At 38.4% G+C, this 27389-nt stretch overlaps 1 protein-coding gene and 1 long non-coding RNA gene across 8 annotated transcripts in view; one reads left to right on the forward strand and one right to left on the reverse strand.

Moving 5' to 3' along the window:
• Nucleotide 1: 1 nt before the first annotated feature.
• Nucleotides 2–27389, forward strand: part of DNAJC2 (DnaJ heat shock protein family (Hsp40) member C2) — a 37816-nt gene continuing 10428 nt past the window's right edge. For 2 of the 7 annotated variants that reach the window (XM_086397040.1, XM_086397045.1), the window contains exons 1-10: nt 3508–3730; nt 6053–6243; nt 8676–8751; nt 17371–17469; nt 18406–18547; nt 20184–20264; nt 21164–21229; nt 21542–21633; nt 21711–21832; nt 22223–22372. In XM_086397040.1, coding sequence (XP_086253166.1) covers nt 3667–3730; nt 6053–6243; nt 8676–8751; nt 17371–17469; nt 18406–18547; nt 20184–20264; nt 21164–21229; nt 21542–21633; nt 21711–21832; nt 22223–22372 — 1083 coding nt within the window. In that variant the 5' untranslated portion in view covers nt 3508–3666. Of the gene's footprint in view, nt 170–2601; nt 2651–3507; nt 3731–6052; nt 6244–8675; nt 8752–16071; nt 16211–17370; nt 17470–17692; nt 17817–18405; nt 18548–20183; nt 20265–21163; nt 21230–21541; nt 21634–21710; nt 21833–22222; nt 22373–27389 lie in introns of those variants that run through there. The other 5 variants (XM_086397042.1, XM_086397047.1, XM_086397041.1 and 2 more) reach the window with 4 other exon arrangements.
• Nucleotides 11550–12963, reverse strand: LOC147374396 (uncharacterized). The gene is made up of 2 exons (XR_015162722.1): nt 12647–12963; nt 11550–11726 (listed from the first exon to the last, which is right to left on the reverse strand). It is a non-coding gene; the product is annotated as an uncharacterized LOC147374396 (long non-coding RNA).

Here is a 27389-nt window from a genome sequence, read left to right on the forward strand (position 1 = left end):
CACTGAGGCGCCAGGCAGAAGAGCGCCCTAGAGGTCACACGCTGGCGTTGCACCCGGCGAAGCGGGAAAGGGGGAGGCTATCCTGTATGAGGGCGAACGTCGCTCTCCTTCAGCCTCTCACTGTGGCGAGGTCCCTCAGCAACAGATTTCAAGACCAACACAGACTCAGGTTGCTAAGTTTAAATCCTGCTTTAGTCATTTACGCTGTACTTAGGGGTAACTTCTTTAATGTCTGTGCTTTAATTTTCCTCTTGACCTCCGAGTATTGTGGAGGCATTAAACAACGACGTTTGTAAATTACCTGGCTTATTAGATACACAGTGAGTAGTGGCTTGTTTTATAGAGTGGGGGTAAATAGGAGTTGTTCATTAATTTGATGTTAACGACGGAGGGGGAGGTAAATTGTTTACATTTTTGAGCTCGCTGCTAAGGAGTGGTACTGTCTTCAGATACAGGGAAGTCAGGGAAAACAGGTTTTGAAAGAAATGAATTCCGGAGATGAGGAACAGAAGAGAGCAATTAGGAGACAATTATAGAATTTAGAAAAAAAAAGAAGCCTGACCCTTCTGTACACAGCAATGAAAAGGCAACCTACAGAATGGGAGAAGATACTTGGAAGTCATGTATCTAATAAGGGGTTAAACGACTGACCGACTGATCTGATCTGATCTGATACAGAATATATAAAGGACTAAAACTTGGTCCAGAGGTTAGAACTGGAGGTCCAGAAGTTGGGATGCAGAGCTTTTTCAGTGTGGGAGCCCAGGTTCAATCCCTGGTGGGAGAACTAAGATACTGTAAGCTATGTGGTGTCTTCAAAAGAGAATAGAAAAAACTAAAACTCAGGACAAAACCCGATTCTTTGAATAGATAATGTAGGTGAATGGCTATCTCTCGAAAGAAGTTCTACAAATGGTCAACAAGCACAGGAAAAGATGTTCAGCATCATTAGGCCCTGAGGAAATGTAAATCAGAACTGTGAAATATCCCTTCATACCTGTTAGAATGGTTATTATCATGAAAAAGGAGGGGAAAAAGTGTTGGTGAGGATGTGGAGAAAATGGAAATATTAAAATGGTGTAACTACAATTGAAAACAGTATGGCAGTACCCCAGAAAGTTAAAAATGGAATGGTCAAATGACCCAGCAATTCCAGTTCTGGGTGTATACACACAAGCAGGGTCTCAGATAGTTGTACTCCATATTCGTAGCAACGTTATTCATGATTCCTGAAAGGTGGAAGCAACCCAGTCGACAGATGAATGCATAAATAAGATGTACATACAATGGAATATTATTCAGCCTTAAAAAAATCTGACACATAACCACTTGTGAGGAAATAGTGTATGATTCCACTTACAGGAGTTACCTATAGGGGTCAAATTCAGAGATGGAAAGTTAAATGATGGTTGATGGGGGCATAGGGGTGGTGGATATGGGGAGTTGTTGTTTAACACCGTAAGTTTCAGTTTTGCAAGATGAAAAGAGTACTGGAGATTGGGTGCACAACAGAGTGAATGTACTTGACACTACTGAACTGCACACTTTAAAATGGTTAAGATGAGAATTTTATGTGATTTCACTACAATTTAAAGGTTATGATGAGAATGGATGGAAGAGGTGTGAGAAAAAATTATTAATATTAAGAAAATGGAGTCAGGTTATCTTGAACTTTGGAGACTGTTTTAACAGTGGTTACATTAATAAAGAGCCTCTTGATGAAAGTGAAAGAGGAGAGTGGAAAAGTTGGCTTAAAGCTCAACATTCAGAAAACTAAGATCATGGCATCTGGTCCCATCACTTCATGGCAAATAGATGGGGAAACAGTGTCAGACTTTATTTTGGGGGGCTCCAAAATCACTGCAGATGGTGACTGCAGCCATGAAATTAAAAGATGCTTGCTCCTTGGAAGAAAAGTTATGACCAACCTGGGACAGCATATTAAAAAGCAGAGACATTACTTTGCCAACAGAGGTCTGTCTAGTCAAGGTTATGGTTTTTCCAGTGGTCATGTATGGATGTGAGAGTTGGCATATAAAGAAAGCTGAGCGCTGAAGAATTGATGCTTTAGAACTGTGATGTTGGAGAAGATTCTTGAGAGTCCCTTGGACTGTAAGGAGATCCAACCAGTCCATCTTAAAAGAAAGCAATCCTGAATATTCATTGGAAGGACTGATGCTGAAGCGGAAACTCCAATACTTTGGCCACCTGATGCGAAGAACTGATTCATTGGAAAAGACCCTGATGCTGGGAAGGATTGAAGGAGAGAAGAGAAGGGGACAATAGAGGATGAGATGGTTGGATGGCATCACCGACGGGATGGACATGAGTTTGAGTAAGCTCCAAGAGTTGGTGATGAACAGGAAAGCCTGTGCAGTCCATGGGGTTGCAAAGTGTCAGACACGACTGAGCAACTGAACTGAACTGAACTGAAAATTAATAAAGAAAGGGGTTAATAAGAGTTTTAGTGGGAAATTTATTAGCTTAGTTTTTGAAATACCAGTTTTGTCATGTAACATACATAGGTAAAAGTCAATGTATTTTAACAAATGAAAATTAATTCCTAGATAATAATTTGCTTATTTCTGGTTCTCTTTGCAGAAGAGTGGGTACATCAATTGCACAACCTAATCCAGATACTCTGGCATCGGTAATGGGAGTGGGAGTTGGGGGGGGGTGGGAGGGTCTGTGAATTTTCACCTACTGTTTTCCTTTTGCTAATTCTTGCTTTTTACTTCAGTCCCAGAAGGAATCATACAGCTGGAGTATAAATGTCTTTATGAACAATTTAGTCCCAGAGTCCTGTAATTGGGAATATCCTGAAAGAAAATGGTGCTAAAGCAGTGTAAAATGATTGTTGGCCTTGGATTAGGATCTAACACTGAAGAGGGGTTTCTTCTGCAAATGATAGGAGTGTTAAATGAGATACCACTGGTACACTAGTAACAGCACAATAAACATTAGCTTCTATTATTTCTGGAGAAGGAAAAGGCTACCCACTCCAGTATTCTGGCCTGGAGAATTCCATGGACTGTGTAGTCGATGGGGTTGCAAAGAGTCAGACATGACTAAGCAACTTTTACCTTCACTTTCTATTATTATTTACGTAAACATAATTGCATTAGAGTGTATGTACAGAATTCTCTGTAAACGTGTAGGCTATAACAGTTATTCTCAATACTAATTTGTACACATCTTTTCACTTTTTTTTTTTTCAAGTAGAGCTACTACAAAAATGAACGGTTACATTCAGACTAATAAAGTAGTAGTAACTTAAAGGGAAAAGAATATAGTAAGAGCTGCTTTAGAAAATCATGTTCTATGTATGTCACTGGAAGTGGAAATTAATCCTTTTTTTTTTTAAACCAGGAAACTGATAATTCTAGGAACCTTTCATTCGTGAATTTTGGTCCCCAGCCGGATGTTAGTCAGTAGAGGACCTAGGCAGCCGCACACGTTGGCTGAGGGGAGTGGGGGTGGGATTGGCCTACGCACCACGAAGGATTCATCCCGGAAGTAGTTATTGGCCGTCTCCATGCGCCGGTTCCTGGACCTCGTAGAGCCAAGGCGCCAGGCTCGGACAGAGAGGTAGAGCTGGAGGGACTCTAAGCGCCCTCCTCCTGGGACGCGAGCCGCTGCGCCCGCGGGGCTGGCTCCGGCGTCATCATGCTGCTCCTGCCAAGCGCTGCAGACGGCCAGGGCACCGCCATCACCCACGCTCTGACCTCTGGTACGTGCCCACTCAGCCCCGGCTCCGTCTAGCCTCAGCCGCCCCTCTCCCGGTCCTCCACCTTGGCGACTCCGTAACCTCTCTATCCTTGCCCGTGGCAACTAGCGTATCGAGTGCGGAGCTGCGACGTCACGAGTGTCTTTTTGCTCCCTGTTACACAGAAGTCCTTTCCCAGACTGGAAGGAAGGAGGGAGGGGGGCGTCTTCTTTCAGCCCCCGCAATTTCTTCCTCGTGTCGCTGCTGCTGACTCATGGATCAGGCGGAGCAGTTCGGAACCGAACCCTTCAGTACCCTAAAAAGGTTCTTAAAAGCATCTCCTTGCCTAAGGCAAGAAACTGCCCGCAGCGAGCTCCCCACGTGCCTGAGCCCCTACAAAGCTTTGCTGCCGGCGCTCACTTAAACACCTCTCTCTCTCTGTACGTTTGCTCCGGCTTTTGTTTTTTAGATATCCCAATCCAAACAGTGCTCCTTATAAGAAAAGGTGTGGTGGTGGTAAGACCCGTGTAGACAGACTCTTAAAGGCAGTCATTAAGTGAAACGTCCTATGTAAATCAACTGTCTTCAGTTTTTGGTTTTAAGGGAGAGAAAGTTCCCCTGCTGCTGCAGCTTCTTAAATTTATAGCCCAGGACAGTCATGGTATTGTAAATTTAGAGTCTCTAGTTTCAGTGATTTCATTGATTATCAGAACCACGTATACAGACGCTTGTTGTATGTGATTTCAGACATAGTTCGCAGTACATGTTATGTTCCTGCTTACAGAGGTTTCTCTGTAATCTCGCAAATAGAAAGGCTTGAAAGCCACACCTGCACTACACACACAGGTCGTACTTCTTAAATATAGTGGTTTGGAATCTTCTCTTGTGCATGGTAGAAGAAACCTGAATTTTCCTACCCAAGTAAAACATGAAAAGTGGGACTAGTTTTACAAAATTGTGGCCATTCGGTACAAAGAAAGACTTAAATCTGAGTTATTAGACAATACAGCTTTTTGCTTTCATTTGAAATATAAAATTAAAATCAAGATGCTCACTTTTTTCCTGACCCAAATTACCTTTCTTTAATTGTTAATGTACAAAGGTATAGTGACTGACCGCACTTCCCAGGAATAATGATAAAGACTTACTTTTATTCAACAGCTTGGGGCTTCCCTGGTGACTCAGATGGTAAAGGGTCTGCCTGCAATGTGGGAGACCTGGGTTCGATCCCTGGGTCTGAAAAATCCCGTGGAGAAGGAAATAGCAACCCACTCCAGTACTCTTTGCCTGGAAAATTCCATGGATGGAGAAGTCTGGTAGGCCACAGTCCATGGAGTGGCAAAGAGTCAGACATGACTGACTTCACTTTTCTTTCTTTCTTTCTTTGATTTTCAAAGTGCTTTCATAGTTTGTCATCCAGTTTTACAAGGAAGCAGATAAGTATTCCCATTTTACAGTTGAAGGCATCTCTGACTCATTTCACATAGCTACTAATAGACCCACGCTGAAATTCAGAGCTTTTGATTTCAGAGCTGTTCCACTAAAGCACAGTTTCATTAGTAAATTCCTGTTAGCTGCTTGAAAATTGTCTTTCAGAAAAAATCATTGCTAATGAATTCTTAAAATGTTTGAAAGCTATCTAAATTCAGTTTTTAATAATTAAAATATTTTGAGTTATTTTCAGAAGATTTTTTTGATGAGGCTAGCTCTTTATGAGTTTTTAATTATTTGTTGCTTTATTACAGTTATTAGTCTAAAAAAGCAGAGAAGGCAATGGCACCCCACTCCAGTACTCTTGCCTGGGAAATCCCATGGATGGAGGAGCCTGGTGGGATGCAGTCCATGGGGTCGCTAAGAGTCGGACACGACTGAGGGACTTCACTTTCACTTTTCACTTTCATGCATTGGAGAAGAAAATGGCAACCCACTCCAGTGTTCTTGCCTGGAGAATCCCAGGGATGGGGGAGCTTAGTGGGCTACAGTCTATGGAGCTGCACAGAGTCAGAAACGACTGAAGCAACTTAGCAGCAGCAGCAGTCTAAAAAAGAAGGCAGTTAGTCTCTGTCCCTCATCTTCCTCTCATTTCCTCAGAAAAGTATCGATTTATTGACATTGCTGAACAATTGGATAATTATCAGATAATTGGAAGATGTTGATTAACTGTGTAAATACTAGGAAATGATTATTGCTTATCCTCATGTTAACTGGATTACTGCAGTTAGCTTCTCAGTTGATGGTTTTAAAATTATATATTTATGCTGTCATTGGTTTGATATTATTTATTGCCTTGGAACAGATTTATTCTGTGCAATACACTGAAGCCTCTCTTAACACTTTCACTCACAGCCTCAACACTCTGTCAAGTTGAACCTGTGGGAAGATGGTTTGAAGCTTTTGTTAAGAGGAGAAACAGAAATGCTTCTGCCTCTTTTCAGGAACTGGAGGATAAGAAAGAGTTATCAGAGGAATCGGAAGATGAAGAATTGCAGTTAGAAGAGTTTCCCATGCTGAAAACACTTGATCCCAAAGACTGGAAGGTATTTAATATCTGACTCTTGTTCAGTCAGATGCAGTTTTCCATTATTAAACCACGTTTTAAAATGATTCAACAAAATAATCATAATTTAGCACCTGTTTATGGTCAAATCCTGAGTGGGACAGCACTAGCCATAGAATACTATCTCTACTGGAGAAATCCAGAAAGATTTCATGGAAAAGGTACTGTCTGAGTGGTCTTAAACGGTTAGGTGACAGTCTTTGAAGCAAGAGGGAGAAGAGGGAGAAAAGGTGTTCTGGGCAGAAGGAACAGATATGCAAAGACACAAAGGAGTAACAGAATGTGTGCTGCCTCTTCAGGGCCTGGTGAAGGGTAGAGTAGCACATGAAAGGGTGGTGGCGAGAAATCAGGCTGAAAACAGAATCTGAACTCTGGAGTGTCCTTTTTATGCCATACCAAGGAAGGAATTTAAATTTGTTTTCAGGATAGTAAGACATCATCAGAAGTTTCTGAGCTAATTTCAGAAAAGTAATTTCTGGTAGTACAGAAATTTGCTTGAAAAGGGAGATCAGGACGAGAGGGGAAGGGAACAGTTTGCTGTTGTAGGGCTAGTGTACAAGTGAATGCTTGATGCTTGAACTAAATTTGTAGCCAAGTTTTGAGACAGGAGAAAGATTTGCTTTTGGGGGAGGTAGACTTGACGAGTCTTAGAGACCTTGGTTGTGCTGCCTAAGAGAAGGGGACGTATTTGGAAGACCCCTGATCACCCCAGCTTGAGTCACCTGTTAGACCGTGCTGTTGGTCACCAGCACAGCATTGCAGGAAAGAAACTTTGTGGGAGGCGTGTTGTTGTGTTGCTCTGCATCTGGAACTCAGACATCTATGCTAGAGTGAACTAGGGAGTCATGAGCATTTACAGGGCAATTACTATCTTCCAACCCTGGCATCGGATCAGATCAGCTTGGATCAAGGTATAGAGAGAGACAGAAAGAAATCCCAGGACTGAGCTTTGTAGGGCATTGAGAAGCCAGTCAGAATAACTGGAAAAGCTACTGAAAGATGGGAGAAAAACAGTGGATTCACAAAAACTAAAGCAAAATAATGTTTCAAGAAAAGAGTCACCTGTGCTGCCAGTGAAAGTTGAAGTCAAGTAAAGGAAGTTGGTTGATCTTATATTTGGCAGTTGGAAATTGATTCTGAAGAGAGCAGCTTCATAACCCCATGGCTGAGAATGGACAGAGTAGAACTAGATTGGAGTGATTTGAAAAGTAAATTCTAGAGGATGTAAAGCTAAAGGAGGACAGCTCCTTTTTGATGGGAATTTTGATGGGAAGCAAAGAAATGGAAGCAAGGTCTGAATGAAGAGCGATAACAGAGCATCTTCTAATACTGATGAAAAGAATTCAGTTGAAATTTAGAAGACAGCTGAAAGATGCTAGCATTTGAGAGACGTAGAGAAGATGGTGTTTAGAACCAAGAAGAGGAATGGAGTAATTTGTCTTAGTAGGACAGGCTTTCTCAGTGGTGAGGGAAAGGGAAAAGATACATGGATGCAGGACAAGGGCAAAAAGATGCAGGAATTTGAGTATGGTAATTTACATAGTTTTCCTTAAGCAGGAAACAAGGCCATTGATGAGAGGGTGGAGCAGGGTCTATGAAGCTTAAGGAAAGACTAGAGGACCAAGGTATGTAATAATAGTTGGAGAGAGTGGAATGAAGTGTGAGTGCCAGGCATAATAAAGGAATCCATCCATTGGGAGTTTGCAGTCCTGAATTTAAAGAAAAACCAGGTGATCCTATTTGATTTTTTTTCTCCCATGTTTTATACCTTCAACTCCCCTTTCTTCCCACTCATTCTCTGATACTAGATACACCCTTTGAGTTCTTTTAGGAGCCTTCGCTCAAGTGCTGCCTCAACCTCTAAATTTGCAAGGAAAATGAAAGCAGGTGCTTCCTTTTGTTGAGAAACCCCAGTTTCTCAAAATGTTCATGCAACCTTCTTTGCTCCACACGGTTCCTATCCTGTCATTGACACTGGCCCAACCTACTTGGGCTTCTGTAATGCTCTCCTCAGTTCTGAAATCTTTCTAGCTATACCTTGATTTAAGGATAGCCATATTAATTTGTATTAATAGAAAAAGAATTATTTGGTCAAGTAATTTCAAAAAATACTAGACTCTGTAAGTTTCTGTCTGCTTGTTTTTGTTTTGGTTTTTTGGTTTTGTTTTGTTTTTAACTGCAAGGCTTCTCAGAGCCTTTGTTTGCTTTCTGTGTATACAAATTAACAAGAAGGCTATATATACAGTGGTCCCTGTTTTCTAAACTTCTATGACCTCAGGACTCATTTGGAATATCTCGCTAGACTTCTATTACGAGAGTCTCATTTTAGGAAACATTGTATTCGGATAGCAACACAAGGGATAGGATATATGGCTTCATTTCAAATTTGACTCCCTTTTGTGTCTTTATCAGAACCAAGATCATTATGCAGTACTTGGACTTGGCCATGTAAGGTACAAAGCTACACAGAGACAGATTAAAGCAGCTCGTAAGTACTTGGTTATTTTGGAATAATCAAATATCTGCTATAGGAAATGTTATCCTCTTGAAAAAGTATTGCATGATTACAGTTTTCTAGGCATAACTCTGGATTTAATGTAAGTTATGTAGTGTACCAGTGTATAACCACAGTCTCCTTACCTTCAAAATAAAAAATAAGCAGTAAGTCTCCTGAATGGATATTCTCATTAGGGTCAAGAAATCGGGTGAGTGTATTTGTGACAGAATAAACAACATTCTTCTAATGGCACACTTTAAAAAAAAATAGTATTTCACTTCCCTTTGGAAGTTCGGCCAGTTGTGCTTAGTGGAAGTTGCCTTGATAACTTCAGTTCGTCGGTACTCTTTTGTGATCTTAGGTCACATCTCTGTAGATACTATCTTATGTCTTCTGTCCAAGAAAGAGGTATCTGATACTTCATTGTTCTTTTTATTGACAAGGTTAAAAATTGGTGGGGTGCAGGTACGGGGGCAGAAATCGTTGGCTAACCAGTCTTCATCGACTTAAGCGTCACTATCCACTTAGTGCTCTAAACTGTTCTGTCCTCTGACGTCTTGTGGATGTAATTTCTTACACACCTAATTAGTAAAGTTTGATCACCTAATTAGTAAAGCTTCATGAAAGAGATGAAGGTGATCAGTTTTCTCTTTTATCTTAGAACAGTGTTCTGCCTTCTACTCTAGAGAATGGATATTGAGATCAGAGGAGGTAAAATTGTGGCCATATGAAAAAGGAGCAGGGAATCAGGGTCAGTCAAGAAGAGAAAGTATTGTACTTAGAGAAAGATGACTGAATGAGACCTACCTCGTGTTGAAAAATACTGGTTGAGCCTGAGTAAGGTAAATGGGGCTTCCCAGGTGATGCAGTGGTAAAGAATCCACCTGCGAATGCAGGAGACGCAGGTTCAACCCCTGGGTCGGGAAAATCCCTTGAAGCAGGAAATGACAACCCACTCATTTTATTGCCTGGAAAATTCCATGGACAGAGACACCTCATGGACTATAGTCCGGGGGGTGCACGAAGAGTCAGATGTGACTGAGCACAAAGCACACACAACTATGATAAATAAACTCAAAAGTTTCCCATTATTGCTTGTATTTAGGAAAGTCACAGGAAGTATCATCTTCATTTTGTTAGTTGAAGGAATTTATGAGATTATTTAAGACCTATTATTGGATTTCTTTAAAGGCTGGCATGATTTTAGAATAAGCATATGTTAATGCAAATGAATAATCATTGCAATATACATAAATGCTAGGAAAATTCATTTGCTCTGGAAAAGTATTTGCAAAGTCTTACTCTGAAAGAATAGCATACAAATACTATAAATGTGTTGACACATACAAATTTGTGAAAGAACTGAAAGTGATTTAGAACTATGAAAGTAGTTTTATGTTTTAAGATGAGGGAATTATTTCTCTAAAGATAGAAACATATGTAACAATTATAAAAGAAACATTCATTTGCTTCTATTAAGTCCATTCATTTTATTGGGATAATAGAAATTAATTTTTGAATATTCTGTTGCCAAAAGTTTCGTACCCCCAATGTACAGATTATTAACATTATGTGGATTTACAGTTAACTCTCTGCCTCCTTGTTGTGTATTCTCAGTATTTATTCAGAAGACTGACATTCTTTTTCCTCTGTCACTGTAAAATAGATGGCTGCTACTTACTGCTCCCTGGAATCTAGTCCAAAAGTAAAAATGCAAAGTTACTTGTTTGCAAGTTTGTAATTATTAGCATGAAGTGAAGTCACTCAGTTGTGTCCGACTCTTTGCAACCCCATGGACTGTAGCCTCTCAGGCTCCTCCATCCATGGGATTTTCTAGGCAAGAGTGCTGGAGTGGATTGCCATTTCCTTCTCCAGGGGATCTTTCCAACCCAGGAATCGAACCCAGGTCTTCCACATTGCAGGCAGACGCTTTACCGTCTGAGCCACCAGGGAAGCCCATTATTAGCATAGACAAACCCAGTAATATGAGTCTGATTACATTTGAGATCTTTCTAGTTCTTGAATCCTATTACCAACACATAAAGGAGGTTGTAGGCTTTTTTTACATTTTATTTAATTTTTTAAATTAAAGTATAGTTAATGTATAATAATATATAAATTACAGGTGTCCAGTATAGTGATTCACAATTTTTAAAAGTTATACTCCATTTATAGTTACTGTGCTGCTGCTAAGTCACTTCAGTTGTGTCCGACTCTGTGCGACCCCATAGGTGGCAGCCCACCAGGCTCCCCCATCCCTGGGATTCTCCAGGCAAGAACACTGGAGTGGGTTGCCATTTCCTTCTCCAATGCATGAAAGTGAAAGTGAAGTCACTCAGTTCTGTCCGACTCTTCGTGACCCCATGGACTTCAGCCTACCAGGCTTCTCCATCCATGGGATTCCCCAGGCAAGAGTACTGGAGTGGGGTGCCATTGCCTTCTCCATATAGTTACTGTAAAATATTGATTATATTCCCTGCGATGTATAGTATGTCCTTATAGCATATTTTGTACTTAATAGTTCATTAACAGTTTTAATTTTTTAAACTTTTTGAATGGCTATGATGAAAATTAGGGATTCATTCATGAGTAGATGAAGTAAGTGGTCTTTTTTTTTCCTTTTCTGCATTATCTGAAAATAATAAATTGCTAGGAAAGTTGAATGATGGATTAAGAGAAAGTACTTGCATACTAAAAGTATTTCCATTTTTTTCTTGAAGAAAAATTGCCACACTGGCAAATGATGCATGTAGGTTTGATAGTCTCTGCTTGGAAATAAAAGTCTTTGATTTGAATTTTCTAAATTTAATAATTTTAGCTTAAAATACTTCTCATGGGGGACTTCCTGGGTGGTCCAGTGGCTAGAACTCTGTGCTCCGGTGAAGGAGACCTGGGTTCAATCCCTTGTCAGGGAGCTGGATCTGATACGCGCAACTGAAGATCTCATAGGCCACAACTAAGGCCCACTGCAACCAAATAAATAGAAATAAATAAATATTTGAAAAGTAATTCTCATATTTTAAGCTGAAAACTGTTTGATAGAATGCCTCTTAAAATTAGAAATAATAGAGACTTTTTGTAATACTCTATAATGAAAAACAGTCGGGGAAAATATATATATATATCTGAATCACTTTGCTGTAAACTGAAACTAACACAATATTGTAAATCAGCTGTTCTTCTATATAAAGAAATTATAGATGCTTTTTCTGATAATAACAATATGAATGTACGATAAAAGCCCATTTAGTAATGTACCTTCAAAACCCCAGAAACTGTCTTTGGTGAGGAATGGAGGAGAGAGAAGTCTGTAATTACAATAAACATGCACAACAGCTGCTCAAAAATTACCCTTGTCTCTTTCAAACTGAAAGATGTTCTTTGGCCTCCGTTATCTCATTTTTAATATTGGAGGACATCTTTTGCCTCCTTCAGCCCCACCTCTGGGCAGAGTATACTGTACATAAATGACTAGAGGTGACTAGGTGGAAACGTCAATGAAGGAAAAAACAGTGTAGCCTAAGAGCAGACTATTAGCAAGAAACAGGCATCACCTATGTCAGACTTTATCATGAGGTTCGAAAGAAGACTTACTCCACCTTGTCAGTGCGATACAAAGATGTTGCATTGGGGTAAGGCAGGGGCGGCATAGGCATTGCAGAAAGAGACTCAAGAAAAAAAATAGAATTGCCTGGAAACTCAAAACTGGAGAGCAGGGTTTAGAATTACAAAGGCTGACTACAGTTAGAAAATAGTAAAGCAGACAGCCTAGAGGAATGTTCCCAAGATTCAGAAGGAGAGAATAAAAAGATGTCAGATTTCCCTAAAGAACGGGTCAGAATAAATGTAACAGAGGCAGTAATTGCAAATAAAGAAGAAAACTTACCTGATTTATAAAGAGCTGTGAGTTGAGTTTGAGAATATTTGTAGGCATGTGTGTGTGCATGCATGTGGGTTGTGTCCAACTCTTTGTGACTCCTTGGACTGTAGCCTGCCAGCCTCCTCTCTCCATGGAATTTTCCAGGCAAGAATACGGGAGTGGGTTGCCATTAGGGTTTACTCCTCAGCACACACTTGCATCTCAAAGGAGAACAGTGTGAGTTAGGCCGAGCTGCACAGCATCCGTTTTGCCAGCCAGGGTGGAAGAGCCCCGAGCGGTGACTAGAGAAGCTATGGTTTTCCCCAAGCACTGGCCGTGGGAAAAGCCAGTTCTCCCTTCCTGCAGTGCCCAACAATGGTGGGTCATCACACCTCTGAACTATCCTATATGATGTGATTGTTGTTCCTGGCTAGTAAGCTTCCAGGCCTAATAGTCAGACTCTTAGTTCCTGTGAGGTGCCTAATAACCTTCAGTAAATTTCCTTTTCTTCTTAAACCAGCTAGAAGGTGAAAATGTCTCCTCTTGAGTGTTAGTGGACAAACTGATAATACAGTTTTGTTTTGTTTTTTAACTGTAGCTCAAACAAAAGTGTATTTATCAAAGTTTCTGAACCCTTGCAATGTATACAAAAATCACTAAATATGCCATAAAAAGAAATATTGTTCAGAAATATTTATAACAGCCTCATTCACAGTGTCCAAAAACTGGAAGCCACCCAAATGTTCACCAACAGGATGATGGATAAGCAAACTGCTTATATTCATAACATAGAGTAGTGTTTAGCAGTTTTTTAAAAATTGCTGATATACATAAGGGAGTGAATCTTAAAACATTATGTGAGATACAAAGACATACTGTATGATTCCATTTAGATGAACTTCAAGAGCCTACAAACATAATCTCTCAGGAGAGAAATCAGAAGGGTAGTCCCAAGTGGTGGGGGTGGGACTTAACTGGAAAAGGGGGTAAAGGGGAACTCTGAGTGATGAAAACAATCTGTATTTTCCTTTGAGTGGTTGTTAAACAACTGTATACAATTGTCACAACCTTTTGAACGGAGTACTTAAAATATGAACATTTTATTCTATGTAATAAAGTAGATCTGACTCAACAAACCAAAAAAAAAAAGACTTGAGTGTTTGTATATATACACTTGGACCTGGACAGAAATAAAAATTGTATTAATAGATGTGAGAGCAAGATCACTGACTATCAGAACAGACGTTTGGCAGCTAGAGCCCTACCATCAGGAAGTTCATTGCTTGCAAAGCTATCATGTTACCTTCCCCTCCCCCCACTCCCCCCCGTTTTTTTTTTTTTTCCTGCACTGCAAGGCATGTAGCATCTTAGTCCTCTGATAAGGAATCGAACCCAGGTCCCTCGCAGTGGAAGCGTGGAATCTTAACCACTGGACCACCAGAGGATACCTCTGTTACCTTTTCTAAAGGAGAGAAAAAATAAAACATTCAATTCAGATATTTAAAAGAATATCACTGAGGAAAATGGACGGAAAAAAGTAGATAAAACAATATCTTAAAATGGATTTATAAGAAGGAAAAACATAGTAGAATACAAAAGGAATAGAAAGTGTTATAGAAAATATTTTTAACTGAGGCCACAGTTAAATGCAGGGAATTTGAAATTTTTGATAAAATTGGCTTTTTTTTGGAATTGAAAAAATTTAAAGAGTTACCCAGAATTATCTCCTGAAAATGTTTTAGGCCTAGGTGATTTCTTAAGTGAATTTTTTTTCAAATGCTTAAGGAATTGAAAATTCTCATGCTGAACATAAACTGTTTTAGGAACAATTCATTTTATGACCATGTAATCCTAGTATGAAAACCTGGCATTGAAAGGCAACATTATGGAAAAGTCAGTGAAAAGTTCTTGGTTGCCAGGGGTTGAGGGATTGAGGAGAGATGAATAGGTAGGGCGCAGAGGATTTGGGGGCAGTGAAAATACTCTGTATATTATGGTGGATACGTGTTGTCATGCATTCATCCAAACCCACAGAATGTCCACCACCAGGAGTGAAAACCATGGCCTTTAGGTGATTATGATGTGTCAGTGTAGGGTCATCAGTTGGAGCAAATAGTGGGCATTCCCTGCTAGTCCAGTGGTTAGGACTCAGCACCTTCATAGCCAGGGCCTGGGTTTGATCTCTGGTTAGGGAACTGAGATCCCACAAGCCACATGGTGCAGCCAAATTTGAAGGAAAAAAAAAAAAAAAAGCTAGATGAAAAAAAAATAACAAATGGACTGCTCTGGTGGGGGGAGCTGATAAGGAAGGGCGGAGGGTCTATAGATCTGTTAATCACCCTCTTAATTTTGTTGTGAATCTTAAAACTAATTAATTTTTAAAATGTGGCCAGAAAGGCTTTAAAAAAAAAAACTACAAATATCATCCATGAATGTATTGAATAATACCAAAAACAGTTAATAGCAAAATGAATTCAACAATGTGTTAAAAGAATACTGCCAATGAATATTACTTTTAAGAAATATATTAACAAAGCTAAATCTGCTTATATTTTACACAATATTATCAATATATCAATGTGATATCCTAAGAAAGTGAAAGTACATACAGTACAATTTAATATTCACTCCTTTTTGATAAATAGAACTTTAAAAAGAAATATAATTAATTCCCACATATTTCAGATTTCACTGCCAACAAACTTTTAACTGTGTGATATTCTAAAAACCCATGAGGGAGTCTGCCAATGACTTTGACGCTATTTGGGAGTTTGGGTCAGTGAATTAAGATATTAAAGGAGAGAGAACTATTAGAAAGAAAGAAATATATTATTTGTAGGTAATATGTGAAAGTGAAAGTTGCTCAGTCATGTCCGACTCTTTGTGACCCCATGGACTATACGGTCCATGGACTTCTCTAGGCCAGAATACTGGAATGGGTAGCCTTTCCCTTCTCCAGGGGAGCTTCCCAACCCAGAGATCAAACCCAGGTCTCTCTCATTGCAGGCGGATTCTTTACCAGCTCAGTCAAAAGGGAAGCTGTAGGTAACAGGATCTACCTAAAAACTATAAGAGTTGAATTAAGTAGCCAAGTGCAAGAAAAATAAACAAAAATAATAGTTTCTGAAAGGTACCATCAAATATATTAGAAAGACAGAGTCATTTTAAAGATAATCCCGTGACAAGAATAGGTAGCCAGAAACAGACCTTGGTAAAATTTACTGAGATAAAGGAAGCCTCACAAATTAGTAGAGAAGGGAAGGATTATTAGATAATGTTAAGACTTTGAAAATTAAATAAGCTTTTCAATTTTGACCATAGAAGATACTCAGATAGAAACATATCAAACTTCTGAAGAATGAAGGACCTCCTTTATAAGTACTGGAATACAATATAAAGGAAATGATCAGTAAATATGAATTAATGAACTGAATGTTTTTTAAAAACACAAGAATGGTCACAGCAGCTGGGGAAAGCATTAGCATCAAACATGATGGACTAGGAGAGGCAGCATACAAGCACAGGCTCTGGAGTCAGGCTACCTGGATTGGAGCCTGATTTTGGCCAGGACTTTGGACACGTTGAATAGAGGTAAAGTAAGTGGTTATTTAACCTCCTTGTGCCTTATTTCCTCATCTGTAAAATGGAGAAACTAATAGTACTTTTCTCAGAGAGTTACTGAAAAGATTAATTGATAAATAGTGCTGGCACCTATTAAATGCTTAATGGATATTAACAGCTAGCCATTATTCACTGTAAAATGACTCACAAACTAAGAAGAAAAACTAAGATAGCTCTCTATTACTCCATAAGTAAGGGATGAAAGATAGAAACCACAAAAATTTTTTGATCTTGCGCACCAGTGATAATGATGTTTTAAACGATTGGATCCAGTGCTGTTGAGGTTGTGGTGAAAAGAATGTTAACATAGGGGTTGCAGTGGTATAACTTTTAGAAAGGGATTTGTTCATGTATTTCACTCACTGATATACCTCTCTAAGTATATACTGAGAAGAAAGAGTCATAAATATGAAAAAATATTTCTGTACAAAATGATTCATATTAAAATATAGTAGTGAAGAATTGGAAACACTCTATGGTAAATACTCAGTAGTAGGGAAATAGTTGAATAAGTTATGAAAAATCTACTTGAAATACTGTACTAAGTAGTTGTTAAAATTTTCTGAAGCGTTTGCAACTGCCTGGAAAATGGAACTGCTGTAATGCTTAGTTGAAAAAAATCACAACTTAAATTGGTATGTATAATATGATTATACATTTTTAAAGGTATATGCTTAAGGGGGAAAAAGTCTGTGTGGAAGTACACCAAAATATTAATGGCAGTTGTCTTTTTGGGTACTGGCACTTAGGCCAGTTCTTAAAGTTATTTCAGGGTTTCTCAGGTGGCCCAGTGGTAGTGAATCTGCCTGCCAATGTGGGAGACACAAGAGACTTGGGTTTCTGGATCAGGAAGATCCCCTGGAGGAGGAAATGGCAACCCACTCTAATAACCTTGCTGGAAAATCCCATGGACAGAGGAGCCTGGCAGGGTGCGGTCCATGGGGTTGCACAGAGTTGGACATGACTGAGCACACACACAGTATTTCTCTGTAATTTCTTTTTAATAAGCATATGTTTTACTATGGGAGAAAATATTTTTAAACTAATATTATGCTTTTAAAAATGGCTCTGCTTAACTGATCTTTTTTAATTTTGATGACTAAAAGGACAAGTTATCTAAATCTTTGTAGATAAAGCAATGGTTTTAAAACATCACCCGGACAAACGGAAAGCAGCTGGTGAACCAATAAAAGAAGGAGATAATGACTACTTCACTTGCATAACTAAAGGTAAGAAAGCGCGTTAAAGAGTTGGGAATTTTTGATAGTGAAGATTATTTATTGTTTAGATTGGGTTTCCTATGTATACTGCAGTTCATTTATACCATAACATTTAAAAACATTTTTAGTTAACATCTGGTTATTTGTGGTCATCTCCCCCAGAGCCTCACTTTATAAAGTGAGGTTCTCCCAACCAACGGCATCAGCAATACCAGAAATGCAGCTTGTCAGAAATGCAGAAGCTTTGGCCCTGCCCCAGACCTACTGAATCTGAATCTGCATTTTTAACAAGATCAGCAGGTGATTCTTACGAGAAGCTTATCCTGGAGTTACTTCATACAAGTGCTGTGTTTAAGGTTGAGACTACTAACATCTTTTTCAGTTTCAGACACTTTATGGAATTAAATTGTTCCTCAGATATTTTGCTTATTTAAATCAAGAAGTTGATTCTATCCTAGTCAAGGACCCACAGCTGTCAATGGCTATTTACATAGCCATATCCTCATAAGTAAATTAATAGAGGCAACCACCATTTCTAAATGTTTCCTTAAATGTGATTTTTAATTTTGATGCTAATTTTTTAAAAACTGTATACACACTTCTCAAACTTACTCTTCATTGGCTCACTCTTACACAGTGCTCAGGATGCCAAAGATCCTTTGATTTTTTTTTTTAACAGCCTTGGGATCTAACAGTTAATTTTCTAGCTATTTCTTTTTCCTCAGTCATGCTTTCTTCAAGATTAAGTGTTTACTGTTCTGTCCTTTCTTTTCCAGAAGAGATACTTATAGAAGTTTTTAAGTCCAGTTGTAACCAGTAGTACTCAAGCTATTATTGAAGTCCTCCCCTCCCCATAAGCACACACAACTTTTAAGTACAAAAAATTATTTTAAGGAAAAAAATGTAGTATTATGGTGATGTGACCTTTGATTTTTTTTTCTTCAGCTTATGAAATGCTATCTGATCCAGTGAAAAGACGAGCATTTAACAGTGTAGACCCTACTTTTGATAACTCAGTTCCTTCTAAAAGTGAAGCAAAGGACAATTTCTTCGAAGTGTTTTCCCCAGTGTTTGAAAGGAATTCCAGGTGAGTTCTGGCATCCCCTTGTGATCATAATGCTCTACTGGCTGGCTTCTTAATAGTTCCAAGTTTTGGTTTTTTTCCTCTGGTAATAGTTTGGTTCTCTTCTTCCTCCTCCTTTACAATATTGAGCTCCTCTGGTGAACTTACTATGATTGTTTATTTTATTCTCTAAACAGTTCTTCCTTCCTGTAGTTAAATTAACTCACAGGACATTTTTCTTTTAAATTTCCTTTGGGGGAAAGAACAGTGGTTGACTTTATGTAGTGTGATGCTGATACTTAGGTGACAGTGATTTCCCGTTTTCTCCTTCCCCTTTGTTAACAGGCACACTACCAACATTTGGTCAGTTTTCATTGAGGAAAAACTTTTATTCTATTTTTGAGCATCTGATTATCATAAGGTTCTCTGACAAAGGGTGAATTTATATTTAAGATTAAATCATATGTAATTTATTTAATTAAAATCAGTTTCAAATTGTGTGAACCAGTAATCTACATTTTTTTGCTTCCATCTGCACTGGAAGGTTTCCTCAGAGCACATCTTAGCTGTATATTGGAATCAGCTGGGGAGCTTGAACAGTTCCTGAAGCCTGGGTTCCACCTGGAGAAACTGTGATTTTAATTTAAGTGGTTTGGAATGCCTGTAGGTTTTTTAATGCTTGCAGGCGATTTTGATGGGTAGCTAAGTTTGGGAGAAGGCAATGGCAACGCATTCCAGTACTCTTGCCTGGAAAAATCCCATGGATGGAGGAGCCTAGTGGGCTACAGTCCATGGGGTTGCTAAAAGTCGGACACAACTGAGCGACTTCACTTTCACCTTTCACTTTTATGCATTGGAGAAGGAAATGGCAACCCACTCCAGTGTTCTTGCCTAGAGAATCCCAGGGATGGGGGAGCCTGGTGGGCTGCCGTCTATGTGGTCGCACAGAGTCGGACACGACTGAAGCAACTTAGCAGCAGCAGAAGCAGCTAAGTTTGAGAAGCACTTTGATTAGTGGTTTGATACAGTCTACTATTTCCTACGCCCTTCTCCTTACCTTTGTTTTGTGGTTTAAAAAAAAAAAATTAAGGTTGTAAAAAAAAATTAGTGTATTGTATTCATGTGTGTGTGGAACAGTGCATCAAGTTGGAAAAACAGGTCAACAGCAGTCTCAGGATCCATTCAGAGATGGTGGGTGAAGTGCTAAACTTACAAGTCTGATTAAGGGGGAGGTGATAGAGATGAGGAGGTGGAAATCTATTCCCTCCGAGGATTCACGTTTCTTAAAAGGCTCAGCCTGCAGGTCACTTCTGTACTGCCTGTACTGCAGGACTAAGTGAGCTTGAAACATGGTGCTAGAGTCTGTTTTTCCTGGCCATCCTGGCATCTTCCACAACCTTGTAATTTACAAAACTAAAGATAAGCTGAGAGTTAGAACACTGTTCCATTGTTTTCTTCTGCACCCCCATCCTCCCCTTGCCCTCCCTTTACTGCACCTGTATTGCTCATCACAGCACTCCTGATCCCTCTGCTCTGTCTCTTAGTCATGGAGGACGTAGGGCAGGGAGATTGTAAGGGACTGATAAAAACTTTTTTAACAAATCAGTTGTTGAACGTTTGTACAAAATGTTTTTAGCTTTTCCTTTTTTCAATATTTCAGGTGGTCAAATAAAAAAAATGTCCCTAAACTTGGTGATATGAATTCATCATTTGAAGATGTAGATGCATTTTATTCTTTCTGGTGAGTGAATACATTGTTTCTCCAGTGCTTTCATTTTTTAAGAAAAGCATTCAATAAGTACTTGATTGACTTTTATAAATTAATTGATAGGTGGGAAAATCACAGAACCTTCACTGAACAAAAGGAGGACTCTCTTAAGAAATCAAAATTTCCACAGAATGCTGTATTATCTTCTGTGTAATATTTAGGCTATTATGGTTGTTTTTTCAATCTCTATCAACCAGATTTCTAGATGTCAAGCACACTATAGCAATAAAAAAATGAAAACTAAGGAGTCATTTGAATTCAGTAAAAAATAATTTTTCATTTATTTTTTAAAGTTATTTGAATATATGACAAAGGAAGACTGCGGTCTCTAACTGGTTCATTAATTTTAATACATATTACTCATTTTCTACTTTTATATTATGTGTGCTATATTTTCTCATTAAGTATCTGGTAAATATGAAAATAAAATCACTGTAAAACAGAAACGACAAATTTAGCTCTGTCAGTTGTAGTTGCTCTTACCTTCGGAGAATACAAACCAGGTAAAGTGACCATTACTAGATGACCTTAAAACTTGACAAACTAGTGGAGGTGAAGGCAGGGACAACTTGTACCAAGTCCCAGTCAAGCGTAAAACCTGATATTCAGAAGAGATAGCAGGAAGCTGTATTTTGATTTAAGGCTGATAAGTATTTTAGACTTCCATTCCGAATACAGCATCATTTTAAAAAGAAGAAGAAAAAGACTTGAGTACAGTGTGATTTCAGTATCAGAAAAGAGGGGAGGGATCTATTAGACTCATCCACTTGTCATTAAAGTTTCTTAAAATTTAATGCTCCTAACTTAATTTTAAAAGGAAGATATTTTTCATTTGTTTAGGCTTGACTTTATTTTATTTCTATTTATATTAGGTATAATTTTGATTCTTGGAGAGAATTTTCTTATTTAGATGAAGAAGAAAAAGAAAAAGCAGAATGGTATGTATGTAAATCATTGATAAGACATTTATTTGGTTATTTGGTATTTGTTATGATATAAAAATGCACCATGTGTATTTTCTTTCACATTTTTCTGTGTATCCATTTTAAATAAGTTTTTTGATATTTTGAGATCCCATCTCACAAGTTAAGCTTAATAGTGCTAAATATGATTATGAAATTGTCAATAAAGCTCAAGTCAGCAAATTCTTTTTCTTCTGGTTGCTTAACTAGTTTTATTTATAAAGCATTAATTTTCTTATCATACCATCTATAAGCAATAGTTTGTTTCCAATATTTCCTATTTAATAGCCGTGACGAAAGGAGATGGATTGAAAAGCAGAACAGAGCAACAAGGGCCCAAAGGAAAAAAGAAGAAATGAACAGAATAAGAACATTAGTTGGTAAGTTTAACTAATGAATTTTTAGAGTTCTTTAATTAAATGTTTGACATTCAAAAGATTTAACTTTTTTTTGGTAGATAATGCATATAGCTGTGACCCAAGGATAAAAAAATTTAAGGAAGAGGAAAAAGCCAAGAAAGAAGCAGAAAAGAAAGCAAAAGCAGACGCAAAACGAAAGGAGCAAGAGGCTAAAGAGAAAGTAAGATGACATTTGATAAAGTTGGACTTTAAATGTTCATAATATTGTCAATCTTCAGATCTGTTTTAAACACTGTCAGTAGAGAACTAGGTGCTTCTATGAATGAATCATGACACTTAGCACAGTTGACAGAAGGATCTTCTTTACCACCAGATTCTTACTGGGCAAAAATATGAAGTCATATAATTTCTTAACACTACACTTATTTCTAATATGTCTGTTTTACATTTCTACAAATTTTTGTAGAACTTTACCATCCGCTTTTCCTTCAGTCTTTGATAAGTTGATGTTTACCTTTCTGTAATATAAGTTACTAAAAATTGTGTTTTTTTAGTAAGGTTATAGAGCATTTAAGAATTCTAATTTTATTACTAAATAATTTTATTAAAGCAAAGACAAGCTGAATTAGAAGCTGCTCGGTTAGCAAAGGAGAAAGAAGAAGAGGAAGTTAGACAACAAGCATTATTGGCAAAGAAGGAAAAAGATATCCAGAAAAAAGCCATTAAGAAGGAAAGGCAAAAACTTCGAAACTTATGCAAGGTACGTTGACTGATTGAACAAGCACTACATACAAGTAAATCAGATTTCTGTTTAAACTTAAAAATATTTCATTATGATAAAAATATAATTAAACTACTCTCTGCATTTTATCTCAAAACATAAATGTTTTAAAATTCACTTTTTAAAAATTTCACACATGCATATTCAGTATGCAACTCTGATAGGGTCGTGTTTTGTTTGTTTTTAAAATAACCATCTTGCCATTTTAAACCTTCAGAAAGAAAAAAGCTTATTATTTTAATACATGTCCCATATTCAGATCTTCTTGATTATCTTAACATCTTTTTATACTTGAATTGTTCAAATTAGGATCTAAATAAGAGCAACAGTGTCAGCTGTGTATCTCCTGGTTGTGTCTGTCACAGGTCCCCTACCATCACTATCTCGCCCCCTTCTCCCAGTTGGAGATATCAGATCATTTATTCTAAGAACGCACCACAAATTGGTTTTGTCTGGTTGCTTCTTTAATAGTGTAAATTAATTTTTATCACAGAAAAAGTTCTTTAAGAAGTTAAACATGGGTTGCTTTGAAGGATCTAAAAGCTTTCATTTTTGTCTAAATAAAGGGATATTATTTAGTTCAATGCTGGTAGTTTGTGTTCAAATAGATCTTACTAAAAATATTAACTAAAAAGGCCCAAAAGTTTTCAAATGTAGTTTTGTCCAAGAGACAGTCTTACGTTTTAAACTGGTAAAGTTAGAGGCCAGTATTATTTTATATCACACAGCATAAAATGGATAAATTAATGAAATTCCAAGCTAGAGATTGCCACACCATATACTACACCATTGTAGTTTAATTCAGCAAATATGTTCATGCTTACTATGTACAGAAAACTCTTTCATGTAACTGTCCAGAGGCTCCAGACACTAGAATATGTATTCTAATATATGGCATCTTAAATCTTCACTTAATAAAATTGAAATTAAAACTGCCCCATCACTAGGCTTTGAAAGGCATTTAATAAAAATACAATCTGTCTCTTCAGACTTTTGACAAGTGGAAAATCTAAATAGAAAAAATGAAATATTTCCCTCAGATTTCACCTAGAAAATTATATTGAGAAGAATGCAGTGTATTATAGTTACTGAGAACATGGGCTCAGGGCTAGCAGCTTAGATTTGAAGTCATTCTCTACTTCCTATGTCCTGGCTGTGGTTCTCAGGAGGTTCCCTCAACCTATTTGTGTCTCAATTTCCTCATTTTTACAGTAACTGAAATAATACCTAGAAAGAGTTATGAAGATGAGATCATTCACATGTAGTACTTGTTAGATTTGGCATAAGGAGAACTGAATCAAAAATTTTAAAAGTTAGTTAGAAAATAGAAAATTTAAAAAGTTCTTAGAGATGGTACATAAAAGAGGGTTAAAGTTCTGGCCTTTGGTAACTTTATATCATTGCTCCTTTCCAGCGTAAATTCTTTTATTCACTCATCAGATATCTGATAGGCACTAAGTATGTGCCAAGCAGTTACAACTGATGTTGATATAATGAAAACACGGTCTTTGCTTTCAGGAATCCACTAGTTAATGATGGAGAATGACAAGAAAACAGGCAATTGAAATACTTCAACATGAATACCAGGTTGAAAAAGTACCAAACAGGTGGTTAAGGAAGGATATTTGAATCTAGTGGGATTTAGTCAGGTGAAGCAGTGTATATATGGGATTAGATGAGAGAGATCAAGGAGCACTGACACATCCATACAAGAGGTTTGATGAACCACAGGTAGCTGAAGGAGAGGTTGGGTCTTAAAGGCCATTGTTAGTCTAAATCTGACCTGAGTCAGTTTTGCTCAGGATGCCAAGAGAACACAAGAGGCCAAGAGACAAAAGTCTTTTGCATAATCCAGGTGAGAGGCTGGGCCTTAAACTGGTAGAGATGGTGGAAACAGACAAAGGTAGATGACATGAACCAACGTTTAGGAGGTAAGATCTGCTGTTGCCTGTTGGGTATCAATACTGATTCTAAGTTGGAGGAAGTATAAGGGTTAATACATGTTCTGGTTTCTTGAGTGGAATATTAGATGGTTTATAATATTACTCAGTGAAATAGAAAACAAAGGAAGAGGAAACGGGTTAGGAAAAATTATTTCAGTTTCGGGCATGCTTAGATGAAGATACTCAGTAGGTGATTTTGAGGTACAAGTCTGATGTTTAGCAGGATCATCACAGAGTCATCCACATGTCAGTGGAGAGTAGATGAGACTCCCAGGGAGAAAGAATAAAGAAGTACAGAGATCAGACCCTGGCAATCACCAATACTTAAGGTATGGATAGAGGAGCACTGATGTTAATGATAACACAGTCTTTGCTTTCAAGATCCACTAGTTAATGATGGAGAATGATAAGAAAACAGGCAATTGAAATACTTAAAGATGAGTACTAGGTTGAGAAAGTACCAAACAGGTGGTGTTAAGGAAGAAAGTGAAAGTGAAGTCGCTCAGTTGTGTCCAACTCTTTGCAACTCCATGGGCTATAGCCTACCAGGCTTCTCCGTCCATGGGATTTTCCAGGCAAGAATACTGGAGTGGGTTGCCATTTGAAGGGAGGGAACAAACAACAGGGAGGAAACACAGTCCCGCCCATCAACAGAAAATTGGATTAAAAATTGACTGAGCATAGCCCCGCCCATCAGAACCAGACCCAGTTGTCTCCCCCTGCCCTGCCCCAAGTCAGTCTCCTGTCAGAAAGCTTTCTTCGTAAGCCTCTTATCCTTATTCACCAGAGGGAAGACAGAATAAAAACCATGATCACAGAAAATTAACCAAACTGATCACATGGACCACGGCCTTGTCTAACTCAGTGAAACTATGAGCCATGCCTTGTAGGGGCAACCAAGATGGACACATCATGATGGAGAGTTCTAACAAAACGTGTTCCACTGGAGAAGGGAGTGGCAAACCACTTCAGTGTTCTTGCCTTGAGAAGCCCATGAACGATATGAAAAGGCAAAAAGATACCACCCTGAAAGATGAACTCCCCAGGTCAGTAGGTGCCCAATATGCTACTGGAGAAGAGCAGAGAAATAACTCCAGAAAGACTGAAGAGACAGAGCCAAAGCGAAAAAACACCACCCAGTTGTGGATGTGACTGGTGTTGGAAGTAAAGTCCGATGCAGTAAAGAACAATACTGCATAGGAACCTGGAATGTTAGGTTCATGAATTAAGGTAGATTGAAAGTGGTCAAACAAGAGATGGCAAGAGTGAATGTCAACATTTTAGGAATCAGTGAACTAAATAAAATGGATGGGAAAGGGTGAATTTAATTCAGGTGACTATTATATCTACTGCTGTGGGCAAGAATCCCTTAGAAGAAATAGACTAACCCTCACAGTCATAGTCAACAAAAGAGACCAAAATGCAGTACTTGGGTTCAGTCTCAAAAATGACAGAATGATCTCTGTTTCCAAGGCAAACCATTCAGTATCACAGTAATCTAAGTCTAAGCCCCAACCGCTAATGCCAAAGAATCTAAAGTTTAACAGTTCTATGATGACTTACAAGAGCTTCTAGAGCTAACATCCAAAAAAGATGGCCTTTGCATCATAGGGAACTGAAATACAAAAGTAGGAAGTCAAGAGGTACCTGAAGTGCCAGGCAAGTTTGGCCTTGGAGTACAAAATGAAGCAGGGCAAAGGCTAACAGAGTTTTGCCAAGAGAATGCACTGGTCATAGCAAACACTATCTTCCAACAACACAAGAGACATCTCTACACATGTACATAACCATATGGTCAATACCAAAATCAGATTGATTATATTCCTTGCAGCCGAAGATGGAGAAGGTCTATATGGTCAGTGAAAAAAAGACTCAGAGCTGACTGTGGATCAGATCATGAATTCCTTATTGCACAATTCACACTTAAATGGAGAAGGAAATGGCAACCCACTCCAGTATTCTTGCCTGGAGAATCCCACAGACAGAGGAACCTGGTGAGCTATAGTCCATGGGATCACGAAGAGTCAGACACGACTGAGCAGCTGTACACACACAGGGAAAACCACTAGACCATTCAGGTATGATCTAAATCAAATCCTTTACGATTATAGAGTGGATGTGACAAATAGATTCAAGGGATTAGATCTGATAGAGTGCCTGAAGAACTATGGACAGAGAGGTTCATAACATTGTACAGAAAGCAGTGATCAGGACCATCCCCAAGAAAAAGAAAAGGTAAAATGGTTGTCTGAGGAGGCCTTACAAATAGCTGAGAAAAGAAGAGAAGCGAAAGGCAAAGGGGAAAAGGAAAGATATACCCATCTGAATGCAGAGTTCTAAACAGCAAGGAGAGATAAGAAAGCCTTCCTTAGTGATCAATGCAAAGAAAGAGAGGAAAACAATAGAATGGGAAAGACTAGAGATCTCTTCAAGAAAATTAGAGATACCAAGGAAACACTTCATGCAAAGATGGGCACAATAAAGGACAGAAACGGTATGGACCTAAGGGAAGCAGAAGATATTAAGAAAAGTGGCAAAAATACACAGAAGTATACAAAAAAGATCTTCATGACCCAGATAATCACTATAGTGTGATCACTCACCTAGAGCCAGACATCCTGGAAAGTGAAGTCAAGTGGCCTTAGGAAGCATCACTACGAACAAAGCTAGTGTAGGTGATGGATTTCCAGCTGAGCTATTTTAAATCCTAAAAGATGATGCTGTGAAAGTGCTGCACTCAATATGCCAGCAAATTTGGAAAACTCAGCAGTGGCCACAGGACTGGAAAAGGCCAGTTTTCATTTCAATCCCAAAGAAAGGCAGTGCGAAAGAATGTTCAAACAACCACACAACTGCACTCATCTCACACGCTAGCAAAGTAATGCTCCAAATTCTCCAAGCGATGCTACAACGGAACATGAACCAAGAACTTCCAGATGTTCAAGCTGGATTTAGAAAAGGCAGAGGAACCAAAGATCAAATTGCCAACATCTGTTGGATCATAGAAAAAGCAAGAGAGTTCCAGAAAGACATCTACTTCTGTTTACTGACTA

This window comes from Bos grunniens, chromosome 4 (assembly GCF_055505025.1).
Source record: "Bos grunniens cultivar Pamir isolate PY7600 chromosome 4, Bosgru_T2T1.0, whole genome shotgun sequence".
Classification (NCBI taxonomy): Eukaryota; Metazoa; Chordata; class Mammalia; order Artiodactyla; family Bovidae; genus Bos; species Bos grunniens.